The following is a 27,747-nucleotide window of genomic DNA, read 5'->3' as shown; positions in this document are numbered from 1 at the left end:
TTTGTTCATATGAACTCATCCATACAGAAGCATCCTACAGTTTCCCATTGTGGATCATAATTGCTTTTTAATTAATAGACTCAGGTCAAACTTGAAGAGTTTTCACTTCAAGCTTGACCTAGAAAGTCCTCCATGTGTTGACAACATCATGTATGATTACACGTTAGCAGTCATTAAATTATCTTTTACTAGTTTAACTCTGTTTGCCCTTGTCTACTTCATGAAAAGGTGAATTCCTCTAATTGGATGTTCTTAACCCTAGTGATGCCATCTCCTTTAGTATATACATTACTTCAAACATTTTCAAATATAAGCTGTATTGATGTACCAAAATAGAATGAAAATTAACTGAAAGATTAAATATACTTATATACAAAACATTATAAAATGTTATTTTCATTTTAATCACAAATTTTTTTTATAAATTACAATTATAAATTAAGAATGGAAAATGTAAATACATACCTTGATATTAAAGTTGTTAACCCAGGCAATGAGTAACTTTTAAAAGGTGAACGTTGGAATGGAAACAAGACATCTTCAATCTTCAGGCCAATAAGGGACAAGGCCACAATGCATTTGGTACTGGGTCATGAACCCCACCAGGTTTTAGGTTCAGAAGTAGGTGAACACTTTGGTGATCGTGACTACAACTCAGTTATGTTTATTTTAGCAATGGAAAGGGCTAAGTATATACTGCAGTGCTAGAGTTATAGCTGGGGGAAAGGCAATTATGATGCAATTAGGCAAGATTTAGGATGTATAGAATGGGGAAGGGAACTGCAGGGAATAGGCACAATTGAAATGTGGAGCTTGTTCAAGGAACAGCTAATGCATGTCCTTGATAAGTATGTACTTGTCAGGCAGGGAGGAAGTTGTGAAGTGAGGGTTTACTAAAAGAGTTGAATCTCTTGTCGAGAGGAAGAGGAAGGCTTATGTTAGGTTTAGACGTGAAGGCTCTTGAAAGTTACAAGTTAGCCAGGAAAGACCTAAAGAGAGAACTAAGAAGAGCCAGGAGGGGACATGAGAAGTCATTGGCAGATAGGATCGAGGAAAACCTGAAAGCATTCTACAGGTATATCAGGAATAAAAGAATGACTGGAGTAAGATTAGGGCCAATCAAGAAAAGTAGTGGGAAGTTGTGCATGTAGTCTGAGGAGAAAGGAGAAGCACTAAATGAATATTTTTTATTGGTATTCATACTGGAAAAAGACAATGTTTCGAGGAGATAACTGAAATACAGGCTACTAGACTAGATAGGATTGAGGTTCACAAGGAAGTGTTAGCAATTCAGGAAAGTGTGAAAATAGATAAGTCCCTTGGCCGGATGGGATTTATCCTAGGATTCTCTGGGAAGCCAGGGAGGAGAATGCAGAGCCTTTGGCCTTGATCTTTGTTGTCATTGTCTACAGAAATAGTGCCAGAAGACTGGGGCATAACAAATGTTGTCCCCTTGTTCAAGAAGGGAAGTAGAGACAACCCGGTAATATAGATCAGTGAGCCTTACTTTGGTTGTGGGTAAAGTGCTGGAAAAGGTTATAAAAGATAGGATTTATAATAATCTAGAAAGGAATAAGTTGATTCGGAATAGTCAATACAGTTTTGTGAAAGATAGATTGTGCCTCATAAACTTTGTTGAGGTCTTTGAGAAGGTGACCAAACAGGTGGGTGAGGACAAAGCAGTTGATGCGTTGTATATGGATTTCTGTAAGGTGTTTGATAAGGTTCCTACAGTAGGCTATTGCAGAAAATATGGAAGCATGGCATTGAGGGTGATTTAGCAGTTTGGATCAGAAATTGGCTAACTGAAAGAAGACAGTTGATTTGAAATATTCATCCTGAAGTTCAGTTACTAATGGTATATCGCAAGGATCTTTTCTGGCCCACTGCTGCTTGTCATTTTTATAAATGACCTGGATGAGGGCGTAGAAAGGTGGGTTAGTAAATTTGTGAATGACACTAAGGTCGGTGGTGTTGTGGATAGTGCTGAAGGATGTTGCAGGTTACAGAGGGACACAGATAAGTTACAGAGCTGGGCTGAGAGGTGGCAAATTGAGTTTAATGTGGAAAGTATGAGGTGATTCATTTTGGTAAGGGTAATAGAAACAAAGAGTACTGAGGTAATGGTAAGATTTTTGGTCGTGTAGATGAGCAGAGACATCTCGGTGTCCATGTATATAGATCCCTGAAAGTTGCGACCCAAGTTAATATGATTCTTATGAAGACATACGGTGTGTTAGCTTTTATTCGTGAAGGGATTGAGTTTCGGAGCCACGTGGTCATGTTGCAGCTATACAAGACTCTGGTGTGGCTGCACTTGGTTATTGCATGTAATGCTGGTCACCGCATTACAGGAAGGATGTGGAAGCTTTGGAAAGGGTTCAGAGGAGATTTATTAGGATGTTGCCTGGTATGGAGGGAGGTCTTATTAGGAAAGGCTGAGGAACTTGAGGCTATTTTCGTTAGAGAGAAGAAAGTTGAGAGGTGACTTAATTGAGATATATAAGATAATCAGAGGTTAGGTAGAGTGGACAGTGAGAGCCTTTTTCCTCAGATGGTGATGGCTAGCATGAGGGTACATATCTTTAAGTTGAGGAGTGATAGATATAGAACAGATGTCAGAGGTAGTTTCTTTACTTAGAGAGCAGTAGGGGCATGGAATGTCCTGCCTGCAACAGTAGTAGACTCGCCAACTTTAAGAGCATTTAAATTGTCATTGGATAGGCATATGGATGAGAATGGAATAGTGTAGGTTAGATGGGCTTCAGATTGGTTCCACAGTTTGGCACAACATCAAGGGCAGAAGAGCCTGTACTGCGTTGTAATGTTCTATGTTCTAATTGTGAGGGACTGCCTCAGTAGACAGAGAGAACTGTGGATTTATTAGGTTCAACCTTTGGCTTCTGGGGTCTAGTTTGACCCAAACAATTAGTATCAAAGCCTTGTCACTAGAAGAGTCCTTCAAGAAATGAAGTGGGGAATTATCAGAGCACAAAGCAATCTCAATTGGCTCACAACAGGAGATCTCAAGACAGCTGCAGCAGAATTGGAAAATGTTCCATTCTTGAGTACAAAAGATGTTATGTAATTAAAAAGCCATTTTTTGCTTAGTAGAGCCACCATGTGGCATTCATGAAAGCTTTATTTTAAGAATATGGGATCATGCTGTATAGAAGATAACTTCATCCCCAGGATTTCCTTCTCCTTTAAAGAAATAAGATGGATGGTGTACAAAAAGGCATTCTAATAGTTATCCCACCAACTCTAGATAATGTTTTATTAAATTGTTTTAATGCCAATGGCCAGGTCAATTCTCATGTGATTTGATAATTAGAACTTAAATTCTATCGACATAATGAAATGTTTGAGAGAAATAGATTGTCATTGAGTAATTGATGTTCCAATTCTGATGGGAGGAGCATGCTGGAAATCCAGCCACATGACTCCATGAGCTGATCCCAAACATGTTAATGTCTTACTTAACATCAAACAGATCAATTTGTTTCCCTGAGATATTGTTGCCTCGAACAAAAGAGATTTTCATCAGGTTTCTTCAATAAACTCAAAAAAACTTGCTGGGTACAAATAAACGTTATATAAACTTTAAACACGTGACCAATTGCTTATCAATTAAACTACAATGCACACATTCAGACACAAATAGGACAAGATGATACAGCTCTGCATCGCAATTATAACGTGAAAGATAGGGTAAAATATGTTGATCAAAAGTCCAAACTAAATGAGCAGAATTAGGTGATGTCCTCCTGGTGCCTTCAGTTTCTTGTTGATGAGATCAAGCTACTGTTAGCTGCCAAGTCATGAAAGACCCTCACAGTTTAGATAATGGTCAATTAAACATAGGTCTTATAATGGAGTCAGCAGTTCAGCTTTCAGAGTTTATGAGGAGATCAGAGAAAATGATTCCTGGAACTTTCTCAATTATATAGAAAATACTTTTTAAGGAATTATCTTAATAAAGGGTGATCCTTTACTCATGGACAGAGAGAGAGAGAGAGAGAGATAAAAACACTGCCTCCTTATGACCTTGTCCAGAACTGAACAACTCTCGAGATACTGACAAAATAGAAACCAAAGTCCAGAGACTGTTGCTAAGTAACTTTCCAAATCAATATGCTCCTTCCAAACCTCAGTCTGTTTGTCTAACAATTATAATCCACTCTTCTAGCTTTTAAAAGCTTTCCTTCCACAGTCATTTGGCCTTTTATTTTGTAAATAGCAGATCATCCCAGCTCCTTTGACCTTTTGATTTTTGTGTTCTTAAAAAGTCACATATTAAATCCTTTACAACCTAGGAATAGTCAAGGTCTTCAAATCTCTTGTTGTATCCATGCTTTTATATGTGTTCCCAATACAGCTTGTTTACTGTAATCAATAGAACAGGTCCTTGGAATCCAACCCCATATTTATAACTGAAGATTGCTGGCTTTGTGGCTGTTGGGATCTATTTTACTTAATATCAATGCAATATCAGCCAGATGCTTGCAATGTACTAGGTTTGGTACCTCCTTGATTAGCATGTGCTGTTCATAGAGTCACAGAAAGGTTGGTACATGAAAGGACACTATTCATCGTTAAATCTTCATGCCAAATCAAGAACACCTCAGCTAGTTTCAATTTCTTTTGGACGTAGGTTTGCTCGCTAAGCTGGAAGGTTCATTTCCAGTCGTTTCATTACCCTACTAGGTAACATCTGCAGTGGGCCTCAGGTGAAGCAATGCCTGAAAATTCGTACTTTCTATTTATATGCTTGGGTTTCTTTGGGTTGGTGATGTCATTTCCTGTAGTGAAGTCACTTCCTGTTCCTTTTCTCAAGGGGTGGTAGATGGTGTCTAACTCGATGTGTTTGTTGATAGAGTTCCGGTTGGAATGCCGTGCCTCTAGGAATTCTTGTGCATGTCTTTGTTTGGTTAGTCCTAGGATGGATGTGTTGTCCCAGTCGAATTGGTGTCCTTCCTCATTTGTATGTGAGGGACATGACTCTCTCTCATTAGGATCCTCACATACAGATGAGGAAGGACACTACTTTGACTGGGACAACACATCCATCCTAGGACAAGCCAAACAAAGACATGCATGAGAATTCCTAGAGGCATGGCATTCCAACTGGAACTCTATCAACAAACACATTGAGTTAGACACCATCTACCATCCCTTGAGAAAAGGAACTGGAAGTGACTTCACCACAGGAAATGACATTACAACAGGAAATGACACCACCAACTCAAAGAAACCCAAACATATAAATAGAAAGCAGGAATTTTCAGCATTGCTGCGCCTGAGGCCCACTGAAGATGTTACCCCACATCTGGAAATGAACCTTCCAGCTCAGCGAGCAAACCTACATCCAAAACTTCAACCTGAGCTACAAATCTCAAAACTCGCTAAGTTGCAACTTCTCACTGTCCTGCAGATTTCTATCTTCGGATGATTGTCTAAAACTGTTTGAATAACCAAGATTAAATGTGATTCCTTCAGACTCTCGGGAAGTACATTCTAGATCCTAAACACTTGCTACATAAAATAAGATTTTCCTTTATTTCTTTTGCCATTCACCTTACATCAATGAGATCTGAAGAGATCAATCTCTCTGCCAATGGGAACAGTTTCTCATATCTACTTTGGTCCTCTCAAGGTTTTGAATCTCTCTATTAATCTCTTCTCAACATCCTTTTTTCCATGAATTGAAGTTTCTCATCTTTGGTGGAGAGGCTTAAGAGGAGTTTTGGTAGAGGAATTAAAAATCATGAAGAGTCTGGGCAGGATAGATAAGGAGAAGATGTTACCCATCATTAAATCAGAATTTATAACAGTTCATAATAATCCCTTTTTTATTACTTCATGCCCCTACTAAGGGATAGCATTACAGCTGTGCTGAGGGAGGATATTCCCAGAAATACATCAGGGAAGTTATTTGGGTGGAACTGAGAAATAAGAAAGGGATGATAACCTTATTGGGATTGTATTATAGACCCTCTAATAGTCAGAGGGAAATTGAAAAACAAACTTGTAAGGAGATCTCAGCTATCTGTAAGAATAATAGGGTGGTTATGGTAGGGGATTTTAACTTTCCAAACATAGACTGGGACTTCCATAGTGTTAAGGGTTTAGATGGAGAGGAATTTTTTAAGTGTGTACAAGATAATTTTCTGATTGAATATGTGGATGTACTTACTAGAGAAGGTGCAAAATAAGGCAGGGCAGGTGACTGAGGTGTCAGTGAGGGAGCACTTTGGGGCCAGCGACCATAATTGTATTAGATTTAAAATAATGATGGAAAAGGATAGACCAGATCTAAAAGTTGAAGTTATAAATTGGAGAAAGACCAATTTTGAAGGTATTAGGCAAGAATTTTCAAAAGCTGATTGGGGGCAGATGTTCGTAGGGAAAGAGATGGCTGAAAAATGGGAAGCCTTCAGAAATGAGATAATGAAAATCCAGAGAAAGTATATTCCTGTCAGGGTGAAAGGAAAGGCTGGTAGGTATAGGGAATGCTGGATGACTAAAGAAATTGAGGGTTTGGTTGACAAAAAGAAGGAAGCATATGTAAGGTATAGACAGGATAGATTGAGTGAATCCTTAGAAGAGTATAAAGGAAGTAGGAGTATGCTTAAGAGGGGAATCAGGTGTGCAAAAAGGGGACATGAGATAGCTTTGGCAAATAGAATTAAGGAGAATCCAAAGGGTTTTTACAAATACATTAAGGACAAAAGGGTAACTAGGGAGGGAATAGGGCCCCTCAAAGATCAGCTAGGCGGCCTTTGTGTGGAGCCACAGAAAATGGGGGAGATACTAAATGAGTATTTTGTATCAGTATTTACTGTGGAAAAGGATATGGAAGATATAGACTGTAGGGAAATAGATGGTGACATCTTGCCAAATGTCCAGATTACAGAGGAGGAAGTGTTGGATGTCTTTAACCGGTTAAAGGTGGATAAATCCCCAGAACCTGATCAGGTGTACCCTAGAACTCTGTGGGAAGCTAGAGAAGTGATATGCTGGGCCTCTTGCTGAGATATTTGTATCATCGATAGTCACAAGTGAGGTGCCGGAAGACTGAAGGTTGGCTAACATGGTGCCACTGTTTAAGAAGGGTGGTCAGGTCAAGCCAGGGAACTATAGACCAGTGAGCCTGACGTCAGTGGAGGGCAAGTTATTGGAGGGAATTCTGAGGGACAGGATGTACATGTATTTGTAAAGGCAAGGACTGATTAGGGATAGTCAACATGGCTTTGTGCATGGGAAATCATGTCTCACAAACTTGATTGAGTTTTTTGAGGAAATAACCAAGGAGGTTGATGAGGGCAGAGCGCTGGATGTGATCTATGTGGACTGATTAGCAATGTTAGATCCCATGGAGTACAGGGAGAACTAGCCATTTGGATACAGAACTGGCTCAAAGCTAGAAGACAGAGGGTGGTGTTGGAGGGTTGTTTTTCAGACTTGAGGCCTGTGACCAGTGGAGTGCCACAAGGATCGGTGCTGGGACCTCTACTTTTTGATTACACAAGATGATAGTGACTTGTCATAACATATCATTCCAGAAGTGTTTTATTGGTCTTTGTAGACGGATGAATTCAGGGAAGAGTTTGAATGAGAGGCTGTGAATTTCAAAATCAATCAGTGGAAGATCATAATTGCTGGTAGACAGTGAAGTGTTAATAACACACAATTTATCTGACAGTTAACTCTTATATAGATCAAGGAAGTTCTTTGGTTGGTTTTTGTATAATGCAAATTTTTGTTAACTGAAGATCATGATCGATAATGGGCAAGTGACAGTTGAGGGAGCTGATCGAGTTTAATGATGGAGCTAGCTTGAGGAGCTGAATGGCTTATTCTTTGTGTCTTGTATGATCATCGCTTAACTGATATAGGAGGACATGTGATCTTGGAGTAAAGAGAGGCAACAACAGCCATGACTCCCATTCACGTTTGCTACTGAAGTGTTTCTTGAGTAAAATGGTGTATAAAATGAGCTAGATTGACCATAATATATTCCTTTCAATTTTTGCTAATTGATCCACCAGCAAGTGGATAGTACCTTTAGAAGGTGACATTGTTTAGAATGAGGACTCACAACTGGAAGAGCAAAAGGCTGGAGTAAACTGATTCAGAAAAGCATATTGATGAACCGAATGCAGTTCGAAAAACAAAATGGAAGACAGGTGCAATGTTTTGGAAATTTGTTTTTATTTCCACTTTTTTGGAGTATATACAATTTGTCCAGATGAATAATATCATTGTAGATCTTAATCATACAAAATACATAAAATAAACAAGTATTTAATAGGATATGATCCATGATGAACTGTGATATGAATAATTACTCACTTACAAACGACAATACCAATTCCTCTGGGACAAAGATGACCTGGCCCATCAGCTAAGGGGTTTAGTCAGGTTCTGGTGGTTCAGTACATGACTGGTCAGTCAGAGTTTTACCCCAGAAGGTTCTGTTGCAAATAGAATAGGAAACAATGGACTGCAGAGTTTTGGATGAGTTATTGGCTCAGGATTTTCTGTGCTTGAATATCCTCTCTGTTTCTGACATGAGCTTTGTTGCAATGAAGGCTGCACCATTGTTTGCATGGTTATAAGATCTATAATGATCCTGGGAGCTTCTTGCAACACACAAAATCAACAGTAAAACTCCTCAGTATACCTTTGAGAATATTCCTGTGGCACTTTATTTAACCAACAGAAAGCACATTGCATCCTTAAGCTCTTCATTGAAGATCCACACTAGTAAGCAAGCGTTAGGCATTCTGGCCATGTGACCAGCACAATCCAATTGTGACTGTCCTAACATGATGGGACTGCCAGCTCAACAGAGCAGCTCAGGATCTGGTACATTCTCGCTTTCTATGGCAAAGAAACTGGGCCAAGGTTTTCACCAGAACTACAACAGCTTTTCAAAAGGTACTCCCTGTCACAACTAATTGTTTCTTTGAGAGGGAAGAGCTACCTATCTATCTCAAGTGAGCTATTATCCTATTGCTTCATTCTTCAATTACCTTTACAGGTCATGTTTCTCAGCAATATTATATGTGGACTCATATTGTAGAAGATAGCAAAAAGCAACTGAATTCAATCAATGACAATTACAGAAAATACTGACGATCATGAAAAAAAATCAAACCGAACACAATAATATCTCACTTCAATTTTCCTTTTGGCTTTGGGGAGACAGTGGTGTGTTCAGCTCCTTCTCACAACTGGAGAGTGAGAATTCATGAATTGAACAAATGCTGCACTACTTAATGCCACCACACATTCCAAACCACAAAGCAACCGAATAAAATCATTTTGTTTTAGAACAGTATGAATACAACAGTGCAATAAATATAAAATCATAATATTAAACAATTGTGTTGCAATTTTTAAAATCGTTGTGTACGCCTGAAGCACTTAGCTTTTGACACATAGTTGAAATAAACAAACGAAGCAACAACAATAATATTTTTTAATGGGTATAAGACTGGAGTTACAAAACCCATGACTCCAATTAAGCTAATGCGAATAAGAAAGAATGGGAAATCCTGCAATGCAATTGTCAACAAAGGTAAAAGTGGATTTGCTGAATGTAAAATAATTCTTAGTAGTGAAAAAAAGCTGAATATGTATATAGGGTAAACCCATCCGGTTATGATCACAGCTTGAAGGCCTGCTACTCTCACCATCTCTACGGTATCCAACCAATTAACAATATTCATTACAAATATTTCAGCTCTGTAATCATTCACTGCTAAAACTTTAAGAGATTTTGGAATGTTGTGTTCTGACATGTTGAGTTCAGCAATTTCTGAATACACACTTGACTGAAACACACTATGAGATTTATTTTGTGCCGCAGATGAAGCAAACTCATTTTCTGTCACTCTTGTAGGTGCCTGGTTTTCTTCATGTGCTCTGTTCTGCTGCATCGAAACAGTTGAGATTTGTTCCATCTTTGTGAGCACAGTTCCATTGGAAGCAACAACACCATCTCGACGATTACCTTGGGAGCACAATAAACACATGTAAATATGAAATGAACTGCAATAAAACAAATAGGCTTTAACAACTGTACAGTATAATTTCAAATTGATGCATCTGAGACCTTCACCATTTGTAATGCGATGAAATGCAAGTGAAAAGTAATTTTCATTTTTCTCTTTTTAATGTTCTGGGGCCCCGACTTGAATTCCACTGTGTCAAATGGTATAATGTGAATTCAATAAAGACTTGGAATTAAAATCTAATGATGCCCATGAAACCATTGTCGATTGTCTTAAACCCCATCTTGTACACCAGTATACTTTAGGGAGGGGAAACCACCATCCTTACCTGATCTGGCCTACATGTGACTCCAGACCAACAACAATGTGCTTGACTGTCACCTGTCCTCTGAAGAAGCCTGGCAAGCCATTCAGTTGTCTCAACTGAAAAAAAAGTCTCAAAAAAAGGAACAAAACTGGGCGGGTCACTTGCATCAACTGAGGCACTGGAAATGACAATTGCAAAGTCTTTCTTACTAACATCTGGGAACATGTGTCAAAATAAGAGCTATCTTACAGATGAGTCAAGCAACAGCCTGGCCTTAGTCATACTCATGGATTCATACTTTACAATGTCCCAGACCCCAACATCACCATCCATGGATGTGGCCTGTCCCACCAGCAGGTCAGATCCAGCAAAAACTGCAGCACAGCTGTGTACAGTCTGGAGAGAGCTGCCCTAGCAGTTCTGAACCTTGACTCTGGACTCCATGAAGTCCCACAGCATAAGGTCAAACATAAGCAAAGTAACCTCCTGGTGATTGTCACATACCGTCCCCCTCAGCTGATGAATTGGAAATACTCAAGATTAATAAACACTTGGAGGAAGCACAGAAGGTGTCAATGATACAGAAGGAATTCTGAGTGGTTGAATTCAAAGTCTACCAAGAGTGGCTTGGCAGCAGCACTACTGACCAAGCTGGACCAATCTGAAAGGACATTGCTGCTAGACTTCAGGCAGATCTAACAACTCAAAACCGGGCATCAATGAGATGCTGTGGGCCGTGAGCAGCAGAAGAATTGTACCCTAACACAGTCTGCAACCTCAGGGCCCAGCACATCCCCTACTCTACCATTGCCATCAAGCCAATGGATCAACCCTGGTTCAATGAAGACTGCATGAGGGCATACCTGAGAAACAACAGAAATACCTAAAAAATAAGTGTCTACTAAACAGGCCAATTTAGACCATAAGGCATAAGACATAGGAGTGGAAGTAAGGCCATTCGGCCCATCGAGTCCACTCCGCCATTCAATCATGGCTGATGGGCATTTCAACTCCACTTACCCACATTCTCCCCGTAGCCCTTAATTCCTTGTGACATCAAGAATTTATCAATCTCTGCCTTGAAGACATTTAGCGTCCCGGCCTCCACTGCACTCTGCGGCAATGAATTCCACAGGCCCACCACTGTCTGGCTGAAGAAATGTCTCCGCATTTCTGTTCTGAATTTACCCCCTCTAATTCTAAGGCTGTGTCCACGGGTCCTAGTCTCCTCGCCTAACGGAAACAATTTCCTAGCGTTCACCCTTTCTAAACCATGTATCATCTTGTAAGTTTCTATTAGATCTCCCCTTAATCTTCTAAACTCCAATGAATACAATCCCAGGATCCTCAGCCGTTCCTCGTATGTTAGACCTTCCATTCCAGGGATCATCTGTGTGAATCTCCGCTGGACACACTCCAGTGCCAGTATGTCCTTCCTGAGGTGTGGGGACCAAAACTGGACACAGTACTCCAAATGGGGCCTAACCAGAGCTTTATAAAGTCTCAGTAGCACAACGGTGCTTTTATATTCCAACCCTCTTGAGATAAATGACAACATTGCATTCACTTTCTTAATCACAGACTCAACCTGCATGTTTACTTTTAGAGAATCCTCAACTAGCACTCCCAGATCCCTTTGTACTTTGGCTTTATGAATTTTCTCACCGTTTAGAAAGTAGTCCATGCTTTTATTCTTTTTTCCAAAGTGCAAGACCTCGCATTTGCTCACATTGAATTCCATCAGCCATTTCCTGGACCATTCTCCCAAACTGTCTAGATCCTTCTGCAGCCTCCCCACTTCCTCAGTACTACCTGCCTGTCCACCTAACTTCGTATCATCGGCAAACTTCACTAGAATGCCCCAGTCCCTTCATCCAGATCATTAATATATAACGTGAACAGCTGTGGCCCCAACACTGAACCCTGTGGGACACCGCTTGTCACCGGCTGCCATTCCGAAAAAGAACCTTTTATCCCAACTCTCTGCCTTCTGTCAGACAGCCAATCCTCAATCCGTACCAGTAGCTCACCTCGAACACCATGGGCCCTCACCTTGCTCAGCAGCCTCCCATGTGGCAACTTATCAAAGGCCTTTTGGAAGTCTAGATAGACCACATTCACTGGGTTTCCCTGGTCTAACCTTCTTGTCACCTCTTCAAAGAATACCAACAGGTTTTTCAGGCATGATATCCCCTTACTAAATCCATGTTGACTTGTTCTAATCTGCCCCTGCTCTTCCAAGAATTTAGAAACCTCATCCTTAATGTTCTATTCTAGAATTTGATCAACAAAATTTTGTATGTCAAAAAGCAGAACAGCATCAAAACAAGTGATAGAGCAAAGTGATTCCACAACTAATAGATAAGATCTAAACTGTGCAATCCAAACACATTTAATCATCAATGATGGTAGACAGACCAACTCACTGCATAAATATTCCCGCAATGATAGGAAAGCCCATCACGTCGGTGAAAAAGATAAGGCTGAAGCATTTTCAGTAATCATCAGCTAGAAGTACCAAGTGGGTAATCCATCTCAGCATCCTTCAGAGGTCCCAAACATCAGAGATACCAGTCTTCAGTCAATTCAATTCACTCTGCCTGATGTCAAGGAATGGCTGAAGTTGCTGGATACAGTGAACGCTAACAACATTCCAGCAATAGTAATGAAGACGTATACTCCATAATTTGCCACACCCCTGGTCAAGCTGTTTCATTACAGCTACAACTGTGGCTTCCACCTCACCATTTGGAGAATTGTGAGGTATATCCTATACAAAAGGCAGGAGAGATCCTACCCAGCCAAGTACCACCCCATCAGTCTGTTGTCAATCATCAGTAAAGTGATGGAAGGTGTCACCAACAGTGCTATAAAGTAGCATTTGCTTAGCAATTGCCACTCACTGACCCTTAGGAGTTCTAACCAGGGCCACTCAGTTCAGGAGTTCACATAAACATGGAAGATGGTAGCAAATAGGCATTCAACCCTTCAAACATCCTCTGCTATTCAATATGATCATGGTTGATCATCCAGCTCAATACCCTCGTCCTGCCCTCCCCCCATACCCCTTGATCCCTTTAGCCACCAGAGCAATGTCTACTGCCTTCTTGAAAACACCATGTTTTGGCCTGAACCATTTTCTCTGTGAATTCCACAGGCTCACCACTCTCTAGATGAAGAAATTTCTCTTCAACTCACCCCTAAAAGGTTTGCCCCCATCTATAAAATTTGACCCCTGGTTCTGGACTCTCTCACCATCAAGAACACCCTTCCTGCAGCTAATCTGTCTACACCTGTTAGAATTACATAGGTTTCTATGAGATCCCACCTAAACTCCAGTGAATACAATCCTAACCAACTCAATCTCCCCTCATAATCCTGTCCTGTCATCCCAGGAAACAATTCAGTAAAAGTTTTCCTGCATTTTCTCTATAACAAGAACATCCTTCCTCAGATAAGGAGGTGAAAACTGCACACAATATTCTGGTGAGGCCTCACCAATGCCCTGTATAATTATAGCAAGATATCCTTGGTCCTTTACTTGAAATCTCTTGTTTTGACCTTACTAAAGCACCAAACATGGACAAGAGAGCTGAACTCCAGAAATGAGGTGAGAGCAACTTCCTTGACATCAAGGCCACATTTGACCAAGTACGGCATCAAGAACTCCTAACAAAAGTAGTGTCAATGGGAATCAGAGGGAAATTTCTCTGGTGTTGCTTGGCACAAAGGAAGGTGATTATGATTATTGTAGATCTGTTATTTCGGCTCCATATATTTCCGTGGGAGTTCCTCAAGTTAGTGTTCATCCAAACACATGAACACTACCACCTAGAATGACCTCAGCAACAGTGGCATTGACAACTAGCACCTACGATTTCCCGTTCAAACCACATACACTCCTGTTTTGACTAACTATACTGCTGTTCCAACATTCCTGTTGGGCCAAAATTCTGAAACTTCCTTCCAAACAGTACTGGGGGGTGTACTTGCTCCAAGGCCTGGAACAGTTCAGGAAGGCAGTTCACCACTACATTCTCAAGAGCAACCAGAATCAGCCATCAAATGCATTGCCCACATCCCATGAACCATTTTTTTAAAATCCTCATCACTGATTGCGGCAGTTAATATATGATTTGGATATTAGCAGGGTCTTATTAATAGTCTAGAATATGGAAAACAATGCTCTGTCTGTTCAGAAGTTAGAAAAGTAGCTGGTTGCCATATGAGCCATGTACCCAAACCATGCAAGCCCGGAACATCTAATCAGTATTATAGCAAGAAATTCAGCACTGCAAACACAATGAAAATTGTTATCACTATTGAATTATCTCAGGGAGCCACATGAGCTTCTTCAATTAAATACCTTGAAATTCTAGCAGAAATTATATCCTTTCTGTAACCTCCCTCTCAAATTACCATGGGAATTCTACTCCAAACACAGGACATCAACAGGCCATCCACTCTACAATCTATTAATCATATGATCTTCATATAATGTAGAGGATCTTGCAATATATGTGACATTTTATCATATTACTGTGCATCAATGAGATAACTTGCTTAAAAAATAAATCCTTGCTGATTTGATTGATTGACAGCAGAGCTCTGAGGTAGATGCACTTGGTGTCCGAATACACGAATCATGAAATATTAGGACACAAGTACAGAAAGTAATTTTGAAGGAAAATGAAATATTGGTATTTGTTGCAAGGTGAATGGAATATAAAAGTCAGAATGTTTTGTTACAGTTTTATAGGGCATTGGTGGGTGGCTGGATTGGATTTATTCTGCATTTGATAGACTGGACAGCCATGCCCCTGCCAGTGCTGCACTGGAACGGTTTCGGTAAGGGTTCAGCAGTACAGAGAAAAAGTCTGTTGGGGTCTGCAGTCTTTTCCAATGCACTCAGCTGTTTCATGTTATGGGCAGTGAATTGAAACAGTTGATGGCAATCACTTGCTGAAATGGATTATTCTGTCAGTACTTCTAGCTGAAGATAGCTACAAAGGTTTCAACCATTCGTTTTGCACTGACTGAGCAATGTGCTGTTTCCACTGCTTAACATGCATGCATAATTGTGTAGCTTAATCAGGTCAGCACTTCATTTTCAGGTAAACCTACTGGTGGTTCTGGTATGTTCTCTTAAACATCTCACTGAACCAGGATCCACTCCCCTGGCATGCTGATAATGGCACATAGAATCCCTAGATGTGGAAATAGGCCCTTTGGCCCAACAAGTCCACACCGACCCTCTGAAAAGTATTCCACCGAAACCCATTCCCTACCCTGTTATTCCACATTGACTCCTGACTAATGTACCTAACCTACACATCCCTGAACACTATGGGCAATTTAGCTTGGCCAATTCACCTAACCTACACATCTTTGGATCGTGGGAGGAAACAGAGCACCTGGAGGAAACCCATGCAGACGTGGGGAGAATGTGAAAACTCCACACAGGCTGGAATCGAACCTGGGTCCCTGGCACTGTGAGGCAGCAGTGCTAACCACTGAGCCACTGTGTGGGGATATGTCAGACAGTGGGGTCACAAAACGTGGTTGAATACAATTCTGAAGCTGCTGATGACATACAGGCTTTCATAAATGCCCAATTGTAAACTCCAAGATCTGATCTGTTTCTATACCATTTAGCCCTGTGATAAAGTGATACAAGATGACAGAGGGCATCCTCAGTATGAAGATGGAACTTCATCTCCACAATGACAGAGAAGTAGTCAATGTTACAACACTGTCATGAACATGCACGTATGACAGTAAGGCCAGGGTTAAGTAGCTATTTCCTTGTGTTTATCCTCTCAGCCTCTTCTCCAGATAATATGACAGATGTGCTGTTAAGGTACCATTGAAATACCTTTTGACAGTGAAGTCCTCATCAGAGTACATTGTGCACCCTAGCCATTCTCAGTGCATTTTCCAAGTGTTTTGTAATGTAGAAGCAGATTTTTCACTTAAAGTTGATAGCAAGTTGATTCCTTTCCTATATTTGACCTAATGCTATGAGATTTCATTAGATTCAGAATAAATGTTGAGTACTTCCAGGGTTATTCCCTCCCTAATATGCCAATTTGTCACACAATCTTGTCACACAAAGGAATCGGGGATATTGGCCCTATGATATATTTCTGAGAGTATGAGTATTTGGCTGTGGCTCGATTAGTGTTGGACAGTTCGCCTAATCCGGGCATGTCACCAGATACTAGTGAGGAGAGATTATCAATATCAATACTATCCCTTTCTCACATTCATTTTGGTATGCAGCAAAGAATCGATCAAATGACTATAGGTCTGGAGTCACAGATGGGCCAGAACAGAAAAGGATGGAAGGTTTCCTTCCCTAAATAACATTGATGAACCAGATGAGTTTTAAGATGATCAAATATTTGGGCACCATTATTCAAATTCCAGATTTATTTCATTGATTGAATTTAAATTTTCCAGCTATCACAGTGGGAATTGAACCCATGAGCAGAATTTTGTTTTTTAGGAGTTAACGGGTGGGAGTAAGCTTTAAAGCAGGATGAACCTTAGCAAAGATCCTTAGACAGCACTTTCCAAACCCACGACCACTTCCATCTAGAAGGATAAGGGCAGCAGGGTCTTGGGAACATCACCCTGCAAGTGCCCTCCAAGCCACTCACTATCCTGACTGGGAAATGTATCACCATTCCATAACATTTGCAGGGTCAAACTCCTGTAGTTCCCTCCTTAAGGACATTGTGGGTCAACTTCCAGTGGTTCAAGAAGGCATCTCATCACCACCTTCTCAGGGGCAACTCAGGACAGGCAATAAATGTTGGTCCAGCCAGCAATGTCAAAGTCCAAGCAATGAATTAAAAGTAAATTATTCCATTAAACATATTGTTTTCCTTTGGTCAACAAACGCAGTATTTCACATCAATCCTGATTGGAAACCATATTCCAATTCTTTTAATAATTACTAGCAGTTCACCATGTTCATCCTTATCAGTATGGCCGCTCGTCAGCTACGCTTCATTCTTAACATTGTAAATGTGTAACATCAACAAGCCGAACTGTATGTGACTGAGATATTTCATGAGATGATCCTGATTTTGGCTCCCAAGGTTTTGCCTATGAATATTATTCCAATGGACTGGGATGAGGTAATGACTATCCATAACTTTGCTAATGAATGCAAAACAGGTTCCAACAATAAAGGTAGCAAACCTGACCCTCCTGAAAGGTTCTGAGCAAAACCTCATAGCAAAACCTTAACCTCCTGACAGCAAACTAAATTTTGACTCCTGCCCAATTAATTGTCCCTATCTGGCCTTTGAAAAGACCTGGCTGGGTCCAGAAAATCCCGCCCAATTCCTCAAAAGCATTCTCAGAATCATTAGTTCAATAACACTATGCTATCGTCATGGCTTACAAATTTTAAACAGCCAGCTAGGAAAGAGATTGGCCATTATGAATCCAAAAGGAAATCCTCATGTAGAGGCAAAAGATATGACAGAAGTCTTAAAAATAAGTACTCTGTATCTGTCTTCACAAAGAAAAGGGGTCTTGTGAACATTACAGCAAACAGGAGTGGCAAGTAATAGTTAGGACAGCAAAAGAGGTGTACTCAAAAGATTCGCATTACTTAATGTTGATGAGTCACATCATCCAGGTAGAGTGTGCACAGAAGCAAAGGCCATAATAACAGGCATTGGACATAATTCTTCAATCCTTATTGGATAAATGAGTAATGCTGAAGAACTGGAAGGTCACTAATGTTTTAAGTTTGTTAAATTGTTAGGGCGGTTAGGGATGGACAATAAACATTGGCTTAACTTGCAATGCCACATTCTCTTGAAGGAATAACAGAAACTTGGTCACTGAAGTGTAATATGTTGTACATATGAAATTTTGAACAGTATTTGACAAAGTGCCACATCAGAATCTCAATAAGATGGAAGACAGTGGAATCAAGAAGCAAGTACGGTCATAAAATTTGTTCACTGGCAAGATGCAAACGATTATGCTGGGTTAATGTTTACCGTATTCTAATTGGCTTGCAGTGTCGTTCCCTAAGGATGGGTTATACTTTTCGATTTGTATAAACAATTCAGAGTCAGGTGCAATATTATGAAGTTTGCAAATGATGCAAAACATGGGAAGTAATAGGTGTTGATATGGACGGTCGTAAGCTTTAAGATGGTGAAATGTGCAGAAAATGGAGTTCACTGTGAGAAATGATGCCCTTTGGGCAGATAAAGATGTTATGACACTTTACTCTGAATGGTACTGTTTTGAAAAATAAAAATGGGTTGAGGGATTTTAGTGTTTATATCCACAAATCCTTAAAAGGTGATGTACAGAGTAGCTAAGTTGATCAAAATCTTATGAGTTACTTGGGGTTAGATCAGCCTTTATAAGTTACTGGTTAGCATCACTGTGATATTGTGGACAGTCCCAAATTTCATGAAAAATATAAAATCTTAAAATCTTCATGGGAGGCCTTTAGGATTTTACCAGGAATTATGGATTTAAAAGTTATCAGAGGAGGTTGGGGATAGTTAAATTTTTCTTTGGAACAGAAAAGGTGAAGAGGTATTCCAGATGATAATACTTTCATTCTATCTACTGTGCAAAAACACATTTTCTCCAAAAGTAATAAATTCAAAATCATTGTTAAAGGATCCAGAAGGTCATAAGGAAAAATATTTCACTTTGAAAGTTGTTGGAAACTGGAACGGTCCATCTGAATGAAATTCTCTTTCACAGGTTCTATGGCCAACAATTGTACCAAGTAAGATAATTCATTGGTATTAGAAAGACATGGGCTATTTTTGTAACCAAAGCTAATCAGGCAAATGACCTGACAGTTGCTTACCATCAATGTTTCCAGTCAGCTGCCACTTACGTAGGTTTTCAATAATATTCACAATAATCAAGCACATTAAGACCAGGGACACAGGAAGATCCGAAAATGTTTTGATGTTGGTTAAGCCGGACTGTACCTTTTGAAGAAAGAAATGTAAATCAGCATAAAGCGTTGAAGCAATTGCCAAGCCTTGTGCCTGTAAGACATTTCTTCAATAAATGATGATGTAATCTGTCTGAAATTCTTGATTTAATTGTAATGTTGTCTATAATGTATGGCAGAATATTGTGTAAAATGTACTGCTTTTCTAAAAAGAACAAGCTTTAATGTTTAATCTCCCTTATGTAAAATTACTAATACCTGCCCACAAATAGATCTTGAAAGTTTTTTTCTGAAGCCGTCTAATATGTCACCAAATTTGTGTTGCACAGTTAAGTATGATCGTGTCATCATCAGGTTACATCCAGGAATAATACCCTTCTTAACTTCACTCTCTGTTCCCACTCCCTAATTTTAATAGCTTTATCGATCAAGATGAGATTAGACCATATCAGAGATGAAACCGACAATATTTTGTCTCTTTGGCTCAACACAAACAAATGTAATAGCAAATCTAGCCATGACAATATTGCATACCGTATTATAAATTAGTAACTTCAATGTCCATTAGTCTTCCTCAAAGTGGTGAAACGCAGATTTATTTTATTGAACAGATATATCCTTCAGGAACTGAATATAACACTCCATTTGAGGTCAGACCATTGTTTTTAACATACTAATCTTAACTTCTTTGTTTTTTATTTTATTCCATTTATTAGAATACTCAAGATCCCAAATGCTTTTGTAACTGACATTGCTACCATCTATATTTTGGGCAGGTACCGCTGATCTGGTGTTCGAATTGTAACTTTTATTTCTATAACTTCTCTTTTATTCTCACCATCAAGAAGTATGATGTCACACTTCTCTCCAGTAAATTTCACCTGCCAAATGTCTGTCCTTCCCTCAGTTTGTCTATGTCCTTTAGAAAGAGTCACTATTCTGCTCAAGTTCCTGATTTGTGAGCCATCCACAAATTCTGAAATTGTTGTGTGCACATATATAGGTCATTGATAAAAGTAGAAGCAATAACATCAACTCCTGGGAAAGTCTACAACATCCATCCTCCAATGCAAAAAATAAATGTTCACTAGTACTCAATGTTCTCTGTCACATAATATAAAATTCATAAATTCATATTATAATTTCATATCACCTGCTACTGTATGTTTAATTTTAACTCTGTTGATATTCTGTAATGTGACATTTGATCAAATGCCCTTTGAAAGTTCATATTCACCACATAACCAGGTTACCTTCATCAATTTTCACTATTACCATATCTGAATCTCCTGCAAGGTTAAAACAGACATCAGAGGAAGAAAAAGTCAGCATGCCAGATTGCATCTGTGCAGAGAAATATTTGTTAATTTTTCAGGTCAGTAACACTACATCTAATTCCATGGACCTAAATTGTTAACTCTGTTTCTTTCTCCACTGACACCATCAGATCTGCTGAAGATTTACAGTCTAGCATTGTGTGTTTTTATTTCAGATTTCCAGCATCTATAGTATTTTGCTTTTGTTAGGAGTTAAGTGTGAGTTGCTCTTAACAAATTAGCATTTGCATTTTTAATCCACAGTTATCCAGGAGTGTGTTTATTTTATCCTGAATTATTGTTTCTGAAAAGCTTTCCCACTGAGGTAAGATTGATGTGCCAGTCGTTCCTGATCTTAAGCTTACTTTTTTGAACAAACCTGTAACATTTAAAATTCTCCAGTCCTCTTGCAGACCCATATCGAAAGAGGATTAAAAGATTAAGGCCAATACCTAAACAAATTTCACCCTTATTTCCCTAAGTATCTTTAAACGCATCTGGACCTGGTGATTTATTAATTTTAAGTACAACTTGCCTTTCTAATACCTCTACTTTATCAATTTTAGGTCCATTCATGTCTTGACTACCCCCTCTTCCATTACAATTTGGGCAAAGTACTCGTTTAGTACAACAGCCATACCCATGCTTCCATACCTTCACTTTAAGGTCCCTAATAAGCTCCATTCATCCTTTAATAGCATTTTTACTTTTTAAAATGTGTAAAGAAAACTTCTGAATCCCCTTTCATGTTAGCTGCCAGTCTTTTCTTATTACGTTTTATGCTTTTTTTATTACTTCCCCTCTGAACCTTTTTACATTTAATCTGGTTCTTATAGATTCCACCAGACATCTACTGTGTACACTTATTTTTTACTTCTTCATACTCCCTACCACTTTTTTCATCTAATCCTTGCAACTGTTGACTGCATCTGAACTATCTCCTCCAGAGGCAGCTCATTATTTTGTTGCAGTTTTATTACCAATCTCTGGTTCCAATCTATCTAGCCCAGATATCATAACATTTTGAAGTTTGCCCTCTCCTAATTAATTATTTTTTACTCTAGATTATTCTTGTTGTATTTCATAGCCTTAAGATACCCAAATCTTAAGAATCAATGATCATTGTCCCCAAAACATTCTTCTACTGACATTTGATTCCCCAGAACCAGATCCATAAATGCCTCCTGCCCTATTAGACTGGAAACATACTGCTGTAAAAAAATTCTCTTGAATACACTCTCTCTCTTTGCCCCACCCTGACTGTCGTTATATTCACCTATAGCATTACAACTGTCCTCTTCCATTCTTCTCTTCCCTATTGTATCTAGGAATATTTAGTGCCTGGCCCTGCCTTTGATAAATCTCCATTGTTGCTCCAACATTGTTATTTCCATCTGATGATCTGCATCTACAGCTTACAATGTTATTTACCACAATTACACATCAATGACAAACAAATTTAATTTGCAATTTTCAATTTGTCTAGGAACCCTCCAACCACAAGGGATGAACTCAGATTTCTCCAGGTTCCTCATTTCCCCTCCCCCCACCTTGTCTCAGTCAAATCCCTCGAACTCAGCACCGCCTTCCTAACCTGCAATCTTCTTCCTGACCTCTCCACCCCCACCCCACTCTGGCCTATCACCCTCACCTTGACCTCCTTCCACCTATCACATTTGCAACGCCCCTCCCCCAAGTCCTTACTCCCTACCTTTTATCTTAGCCTGCTGGACACACTTTCCTCATTCCTGAAGAAGGGCTCATGCCCGAAATGTCGATTCTCCTGTTCCTTGGATGCTGCCTGACCTGCTGTGCTTTTCCAGCAACACATTTTCAGCTCTGATCTCCAGCATCTGCAGTCCTCACTTTCTCCTTAATTTGCAATTATCCCATTCTCTCTTACTGCTACTTTGACCCCTTTTAAGAACTTGCCTTTTTTACTAGCTTAATTCTACTTTGTTGTCCTAAATCTCTGTACCCCTTGGTTTCACAGTTTCCTGTTTCCACACCCCGGCAAATTAATTCTACTGGGAGCAGTTTAAACTATCATACCACCCCACTGTGTTCTCTAGGTACAATCTATCTGGCCTAGCCAGGTTGAACGTCTTCCAGGACTGAATCGAATGTCTCAGGAAACCCAAGTCCTCTAGAGGACCATTCCTCCAACCATGAATTCAGCTGTTTTCCTATTTCACTGAGAGAAAGGTTCTGAAGAAATTGGACTTGAAACATGAACTCTGTTTTCTGTCCACAGACGCTGCCAGGCTTGATGTGTTTCTCCAGCAATTCATGTGTTTGCTATGTATTTCTTGAAAGCTGTTGAATTCTAGGTAACAGCACAATATAATGAAAATAATTTAGCATCCATTACCTGAGAGCCAGCAATTATAAACCCAAAGCAAGGTAACGTGGTGAAAATCAAATGCATAAGCATAGCTGGTTGCCTGAAATGCAAATATAAAATCCTCTGAAAAATATTATTGTTTCCAGTATATTGCAAAGAGTAGTTACTGTGTGATAATTGCAATAAATTTTAATGACCTCTTACTGTTAAAAAAGGTAAGACTGCAATTTTAACAAAATTGAATAAAAATTTCTCACAGCACAGCTTTTTAAATTCATCTGCCTAAACTTTCTTAAAGCTTAATATGGAGTAAGATAAACAAAACAAAGTGCATCATAGTATATACTTGATAATGCAAACTTCATTGTACTAGCCCATTATTAGATTTGAACAGGCCTTACTTTCAAAATTGTTAACCTATGATTTTTAAATTTATTTCTATAAAAAAAGTCTATTTTTTTTAAAAGAAAGTGCATTCTTAATCACATTCTTACATTATGTTGAAGCATTCCACTGTTAAATTGCATTAATTATAGATACGCAGCAACACAACTGCCAATTTTCTCACAGAAGATTAAATGATGAACCAGCTTTTCATTGAACAACTCAGACTATAACACAGACCCATAATTTAAAGTTTAGTATCGAGCTGGATAACTTATATGGTAAAAGTGTCCATAATTAAAACAACAAAGAACATTGTCTGGAAAATCTCAGCAGGTCTGGCAGCATCTGTACGGAGAGAAAAGAGCTAATGTTTCGAGTCTAATTTACCCTTTATCAAAGCTGTGACAAAGGATCAGTTAGACTCGAAATGTCAGCTCTTTTCTCTCCGTACAGATGCTGCCAGACCTGCTGAGATTTTCCAGCATCTTCTCTTTTAGTTTCAGATTCCAGCATCCGCAGTAATTTGCTTTTATAAAGAACATTGTCTTCTTAGTTAATATCAAGATGAAACATTCTAGGATAGTGATTACGTGGTGAAGGTATACACCAAAATTTGTCTTATCTTTTGCAAAGAACAAACCTAACTAGTAACCTCAACAGCAAAACAAAATCTAAGATGGTGCAGAAAAAGAAAGTACTGAAATTAAAACTTTTAACTTCATACGAACCTATTGTTTTCACTCTGGACTCAGAACTGGGTTATTTTAATAGTGAGCAGAATAATAAAACATTCATCCCACTAATGGGGATTTAAACCTATGTCCAGAAGTGAAAGACCATAAGGCTCTGAGGAAGGGTCATCGGACCCAAAACATTAACTTTGATTTCTCTTTGCTGCCTGACCTGCTGAGCTTTTCCACCAACTTCTGTTTTTGTTTCTAATTTACAGCATCTGCAGTTCTTTCTTTTTTATATAAGATTCCCATCCATTTGACTAACAAACACTTCAGAGGAAACCAAATATGTTGGCAAGATTCAGATGGTGAGTTCCCTGTGAATTTGCCTTTCATTATTATTTATGGAATGGATAATGCAATAAATACCAAATATTTTCTTAAAATGCATGTCATACATTTTGAATACAGTGATTTCCAAACACATACCATTCTTTCACTTTGGACAGAATGCGCTTCTTGAACATCAGAAACTTCACTGGAACCCAAACAATCAAAGATACACATGCAACATAAGCCACTGAACAAGCCAATATGAGTTGATATGATTTTAAGTCCACTGGTTTATCTTTTGACATGACAATGGAGGCAAACCGCTCTGCAACAACAATTGTTGGAACACACAGAGCAGCAAACTGAAGGACTTCAAATACAAAAAACTTGATTTTCTTGCCTGAAATCATTTCTTTATCGTGAATTCCACTCAGCTGTAATAATTGCACACTACTTGTGCCACTTCCTCATACTCTGCCTTTGGTTTAACTGCTTAAGACTATGACAACAATAGGCTAAATATAGATTTTTATTGCCCCTTGACTTGAAGATGTAATTTTCTGCATCATAAAAAGGTTATTGAATAACTTAAATTGGCAGCTAGTCTTTGAAAGTTTCACAGTAAAATTCAAAGTTTTTAAATTATACATCATGTAAATAATTGTTTTAAGGTAAACAGTTTTTGGCACCATAGTGTTCAGGAAAATAAAATGACAACCTGATATTAGATGTCAGAAAAGTTGATAAGTCTCCAAAGATAGAGTCCCCCATTCTCATAAATAAAAGTCAGTGGACCCAATTTAAATACTTCAATGAATGATGATTTTAAGGGGGGGTCCAAAATGTGAATGTATGAATTAAGAGCAGGAGTGGGTCACTCAGCATTCAAAAAGGTCATGGCTAGTCTGCTTACATCTCATTCCTTGCTGCATGCACCAGGTTTGAATTATTAATTTCATTGCTGTTTTCTTTTACCTAAAATATTTCATAACTAAAACCATACTTTACTGCATATTAAATTATATCCTTATTGATTATGGATTATGATCAGAAATGTATAACTTTGAAACCAATTTTTTGGGGATTGAGTGTCAACTTGGAAAACAGTCTATTCAAATCTTTTACTGTCACAATATAATTGGAGGTGATTTTCTGACTTAGAGGAATTGGGAAATTTAAAAATTATGGGGAATCATCAAAAACACATGAGGCCACTTAGCCATTCATTTTTGTGCTGGCTGTCTGCCAGCTAACCCCACTCCCCTGCCATTTTCCCATAGCCCTGTACATTTTCTGTTTGGATGATTATTTTATTTCTTTGAATGTACCATACACTGAGGTGTTCTCCAGTCCTTGACACTTCCAATGGGAGCAGGTTCTTCTTATCTACATTGTCCAGACACATTTGAAACTAAATGCCACGACTAAATATTCTCTCAACCTTCACTTCACTGATGAGTTCTGCACTCTCTCCATTCCTTTCACATTCTTCTAAAAGTGTAGTATCCAGCATGCAACACAATATTTCAGTTGAGTTCAAACACGTTTTAACCACTTTCACAATCCATCCTTCAATTATTTCTGCACCTATACCTCTAGATCTGTTTCCCTGCACCCCTTTTACAAAATTATTCTTGAGAAAATATCAGCCCATGCTCTCCTGATCAAAATGTGTCACTTTCTGCTGCTCTGTGTTAAATTGCATTAGCCCATTCCACAGCTGCCAATACCCTCTCAGTGTCACTGACTGACCTCCTCACAGTTCAAAAATCATGTTGAAAATGCTTACTATTCTTATTCTTACTATTCTTTGGATATCTTTGTTTGAGGACCATGTATGGCTTTAAGTTTGATTTGTGTTTCTATATTGTGTGCATTTAGAAGGCGAGACATGGGGTCAAGTTTTCCCATTTTATCAGTGTTTTTTATCAATGAGATTAATGGTAAGTAGCCTATCAAGGCCCATGTTGAGTTTTCTTAAGCAGTCTTCTGCTCTTCAGCTCATTAATTCTGTTACTGGCTTCTAGACCACCCAGCTCCTGAAATCGTGCATCAAAATGGATGGAAGTGCTCACTGCTACCAAGACTTCGCAATATTTACATCACTGCCGCCATATTTCACGCCCAGCTCAACAGCTTTTCAGACATTGCAAGCCAAGAACTGTCCTTCATACTGTAGTCCTGCACTGTTAACCTGAAGGACATAGTCCAAAAGGCAAGTTAGCTCTTTGCTATGTCAACAGAAACCTGGAGGTGCTAGTAAATGGGCTGTCAAAAGAAGAGCAGTCCTCTCGCCTGCCACCCAGCAAAGGAGGCCACTCCAAAGGAGCGACAACCAGCCCAGATCAACTGAGCAGCTTTGTTCAGTGCTGTGTCCCAGGTTAAAAGGAATGCTTAGCAGCAGAAGTTAAATGACCTTCTATGCTTCACAAGGCTGAGTACCACCATTTTCATTCAGTTACCTCACCCACAAAAGACCAGCACTCACTCTAACCCTGCCACCGTACAGGCCTCTCACCATGGCTCTTGCTCTATGATCCTCACTGCTGCATACATCATGTCCACTCAATTCTCTTACCAACTTCATCTTCTCAAACTTCTCTTCCCCAATGTGTTTCCTCCTCCCTCATCACATTTCCTACTCCTGCATCACTATTAAAACCTCTCCCAATGACTTCCATAACACCCAATCCCTCTATTTGTCTTCTGACATGATAAAATATCTCACAACATTGCAAAAAGAATAAGCTTTCAATGAAATTTAATTTGACGTCACAAATGACATCACACAATGCATGATCAATATAAGTGCTCTCAGCAGAGCCTCGTATTCAAAAATCATATTCTGCTGCTAAAGAGAATAACGGTAACTTACTTCACCAACTCTGCATGTGGTGCCGGCCACTTTGTGGAATTAGTGCAATTAATGACTTTGAATCGAAGATGCCAAGGCTTCGACTTTGAAGCCTGATTGGGGAAATATAGCTCCAGTTGAGACACAGGATGATCCCACCCATCCCATTCTTCACATTCCCTTTTGTGTTCCAGTCCTTGCATCCACGGTGACCTTCTAGCCCCACTATTCCCATCATCCCTCTTTATATAACATTTATTGTCCCCATTTTACCCAGTAAACCCATTGTAAAGCCCTGGGTGACCATTCACTTTGTTTATGTTGAGGCCAGAGTGATTCTCACTTGTGAAACTCCTCTCCCACAGCAGCTTCCTGTCCCCACCAGTGATCTAAGAGATCCTGTCCTGTTGTCTTGAATTGCCTCTTTCAAACTCATCCTTCCTTTTGTGACCCAGTCAAATGAATCCCAACCCCAGACTTGAGCCTCCCACTTTCTGCATGGGCTGTCCCTAATAGCATTCATTCCCAAAAACTGACTGTGGGCTATCTCCCATACG

General features: G+C 39.3%; 1 protein-coding gene across 1 annotated transcript; it reads right to left on the bottom strand.

Annotated features, from left to right (window-relative positions):
• Positions 1 to 8,235: 8,235 nt before the first annotated feature.
• On the bottom strand, positions 8,236 to 24,746 carry tmem236 (transmembrane protein 236). The gene is made up of 4 exons (XM_072575907.1): positions 24,493 to 24,746; positions 22,970 to 23,042; positions 19,190 to 19,316; positions 8,236 to 10,021 (listed from the first exon to the last, which is right to left on the bottom strand). Exons 1-4 carry the CDS (start codon positions 24,744 to 24,746, stop codon positions 9,405 to 9,407), a joined length of 1,071 nt encoding a protein of 356 aa, XP_072432008.1. The 3' UTR covers positions 8,236 to 9,404.
• Between the last annotated feature and the right edge of the window lie 3,001 nt (positions 24,747 to 27,747).

This window comes from Chiloscyllium punctatum, chromosome 8 (genome assembly GCF_047496795.1).
Source record: "Chiloscyllium punctatum isolate Juve2018m chromosome 8, sChiPun1.3, whole genome shotgun sequence".
Taxonomy (NCBI): domain Eukaryota; kingdom Metazoa; phylum Chordata; class Chondrichthyes; order Orectolobiformes; family Hemiscylliidae; genus Chiloscyllium; species Chiloscyllium punctatum.
This window is presented reverse-complemented; position numbering and strand designations above follow the sequence as displayed.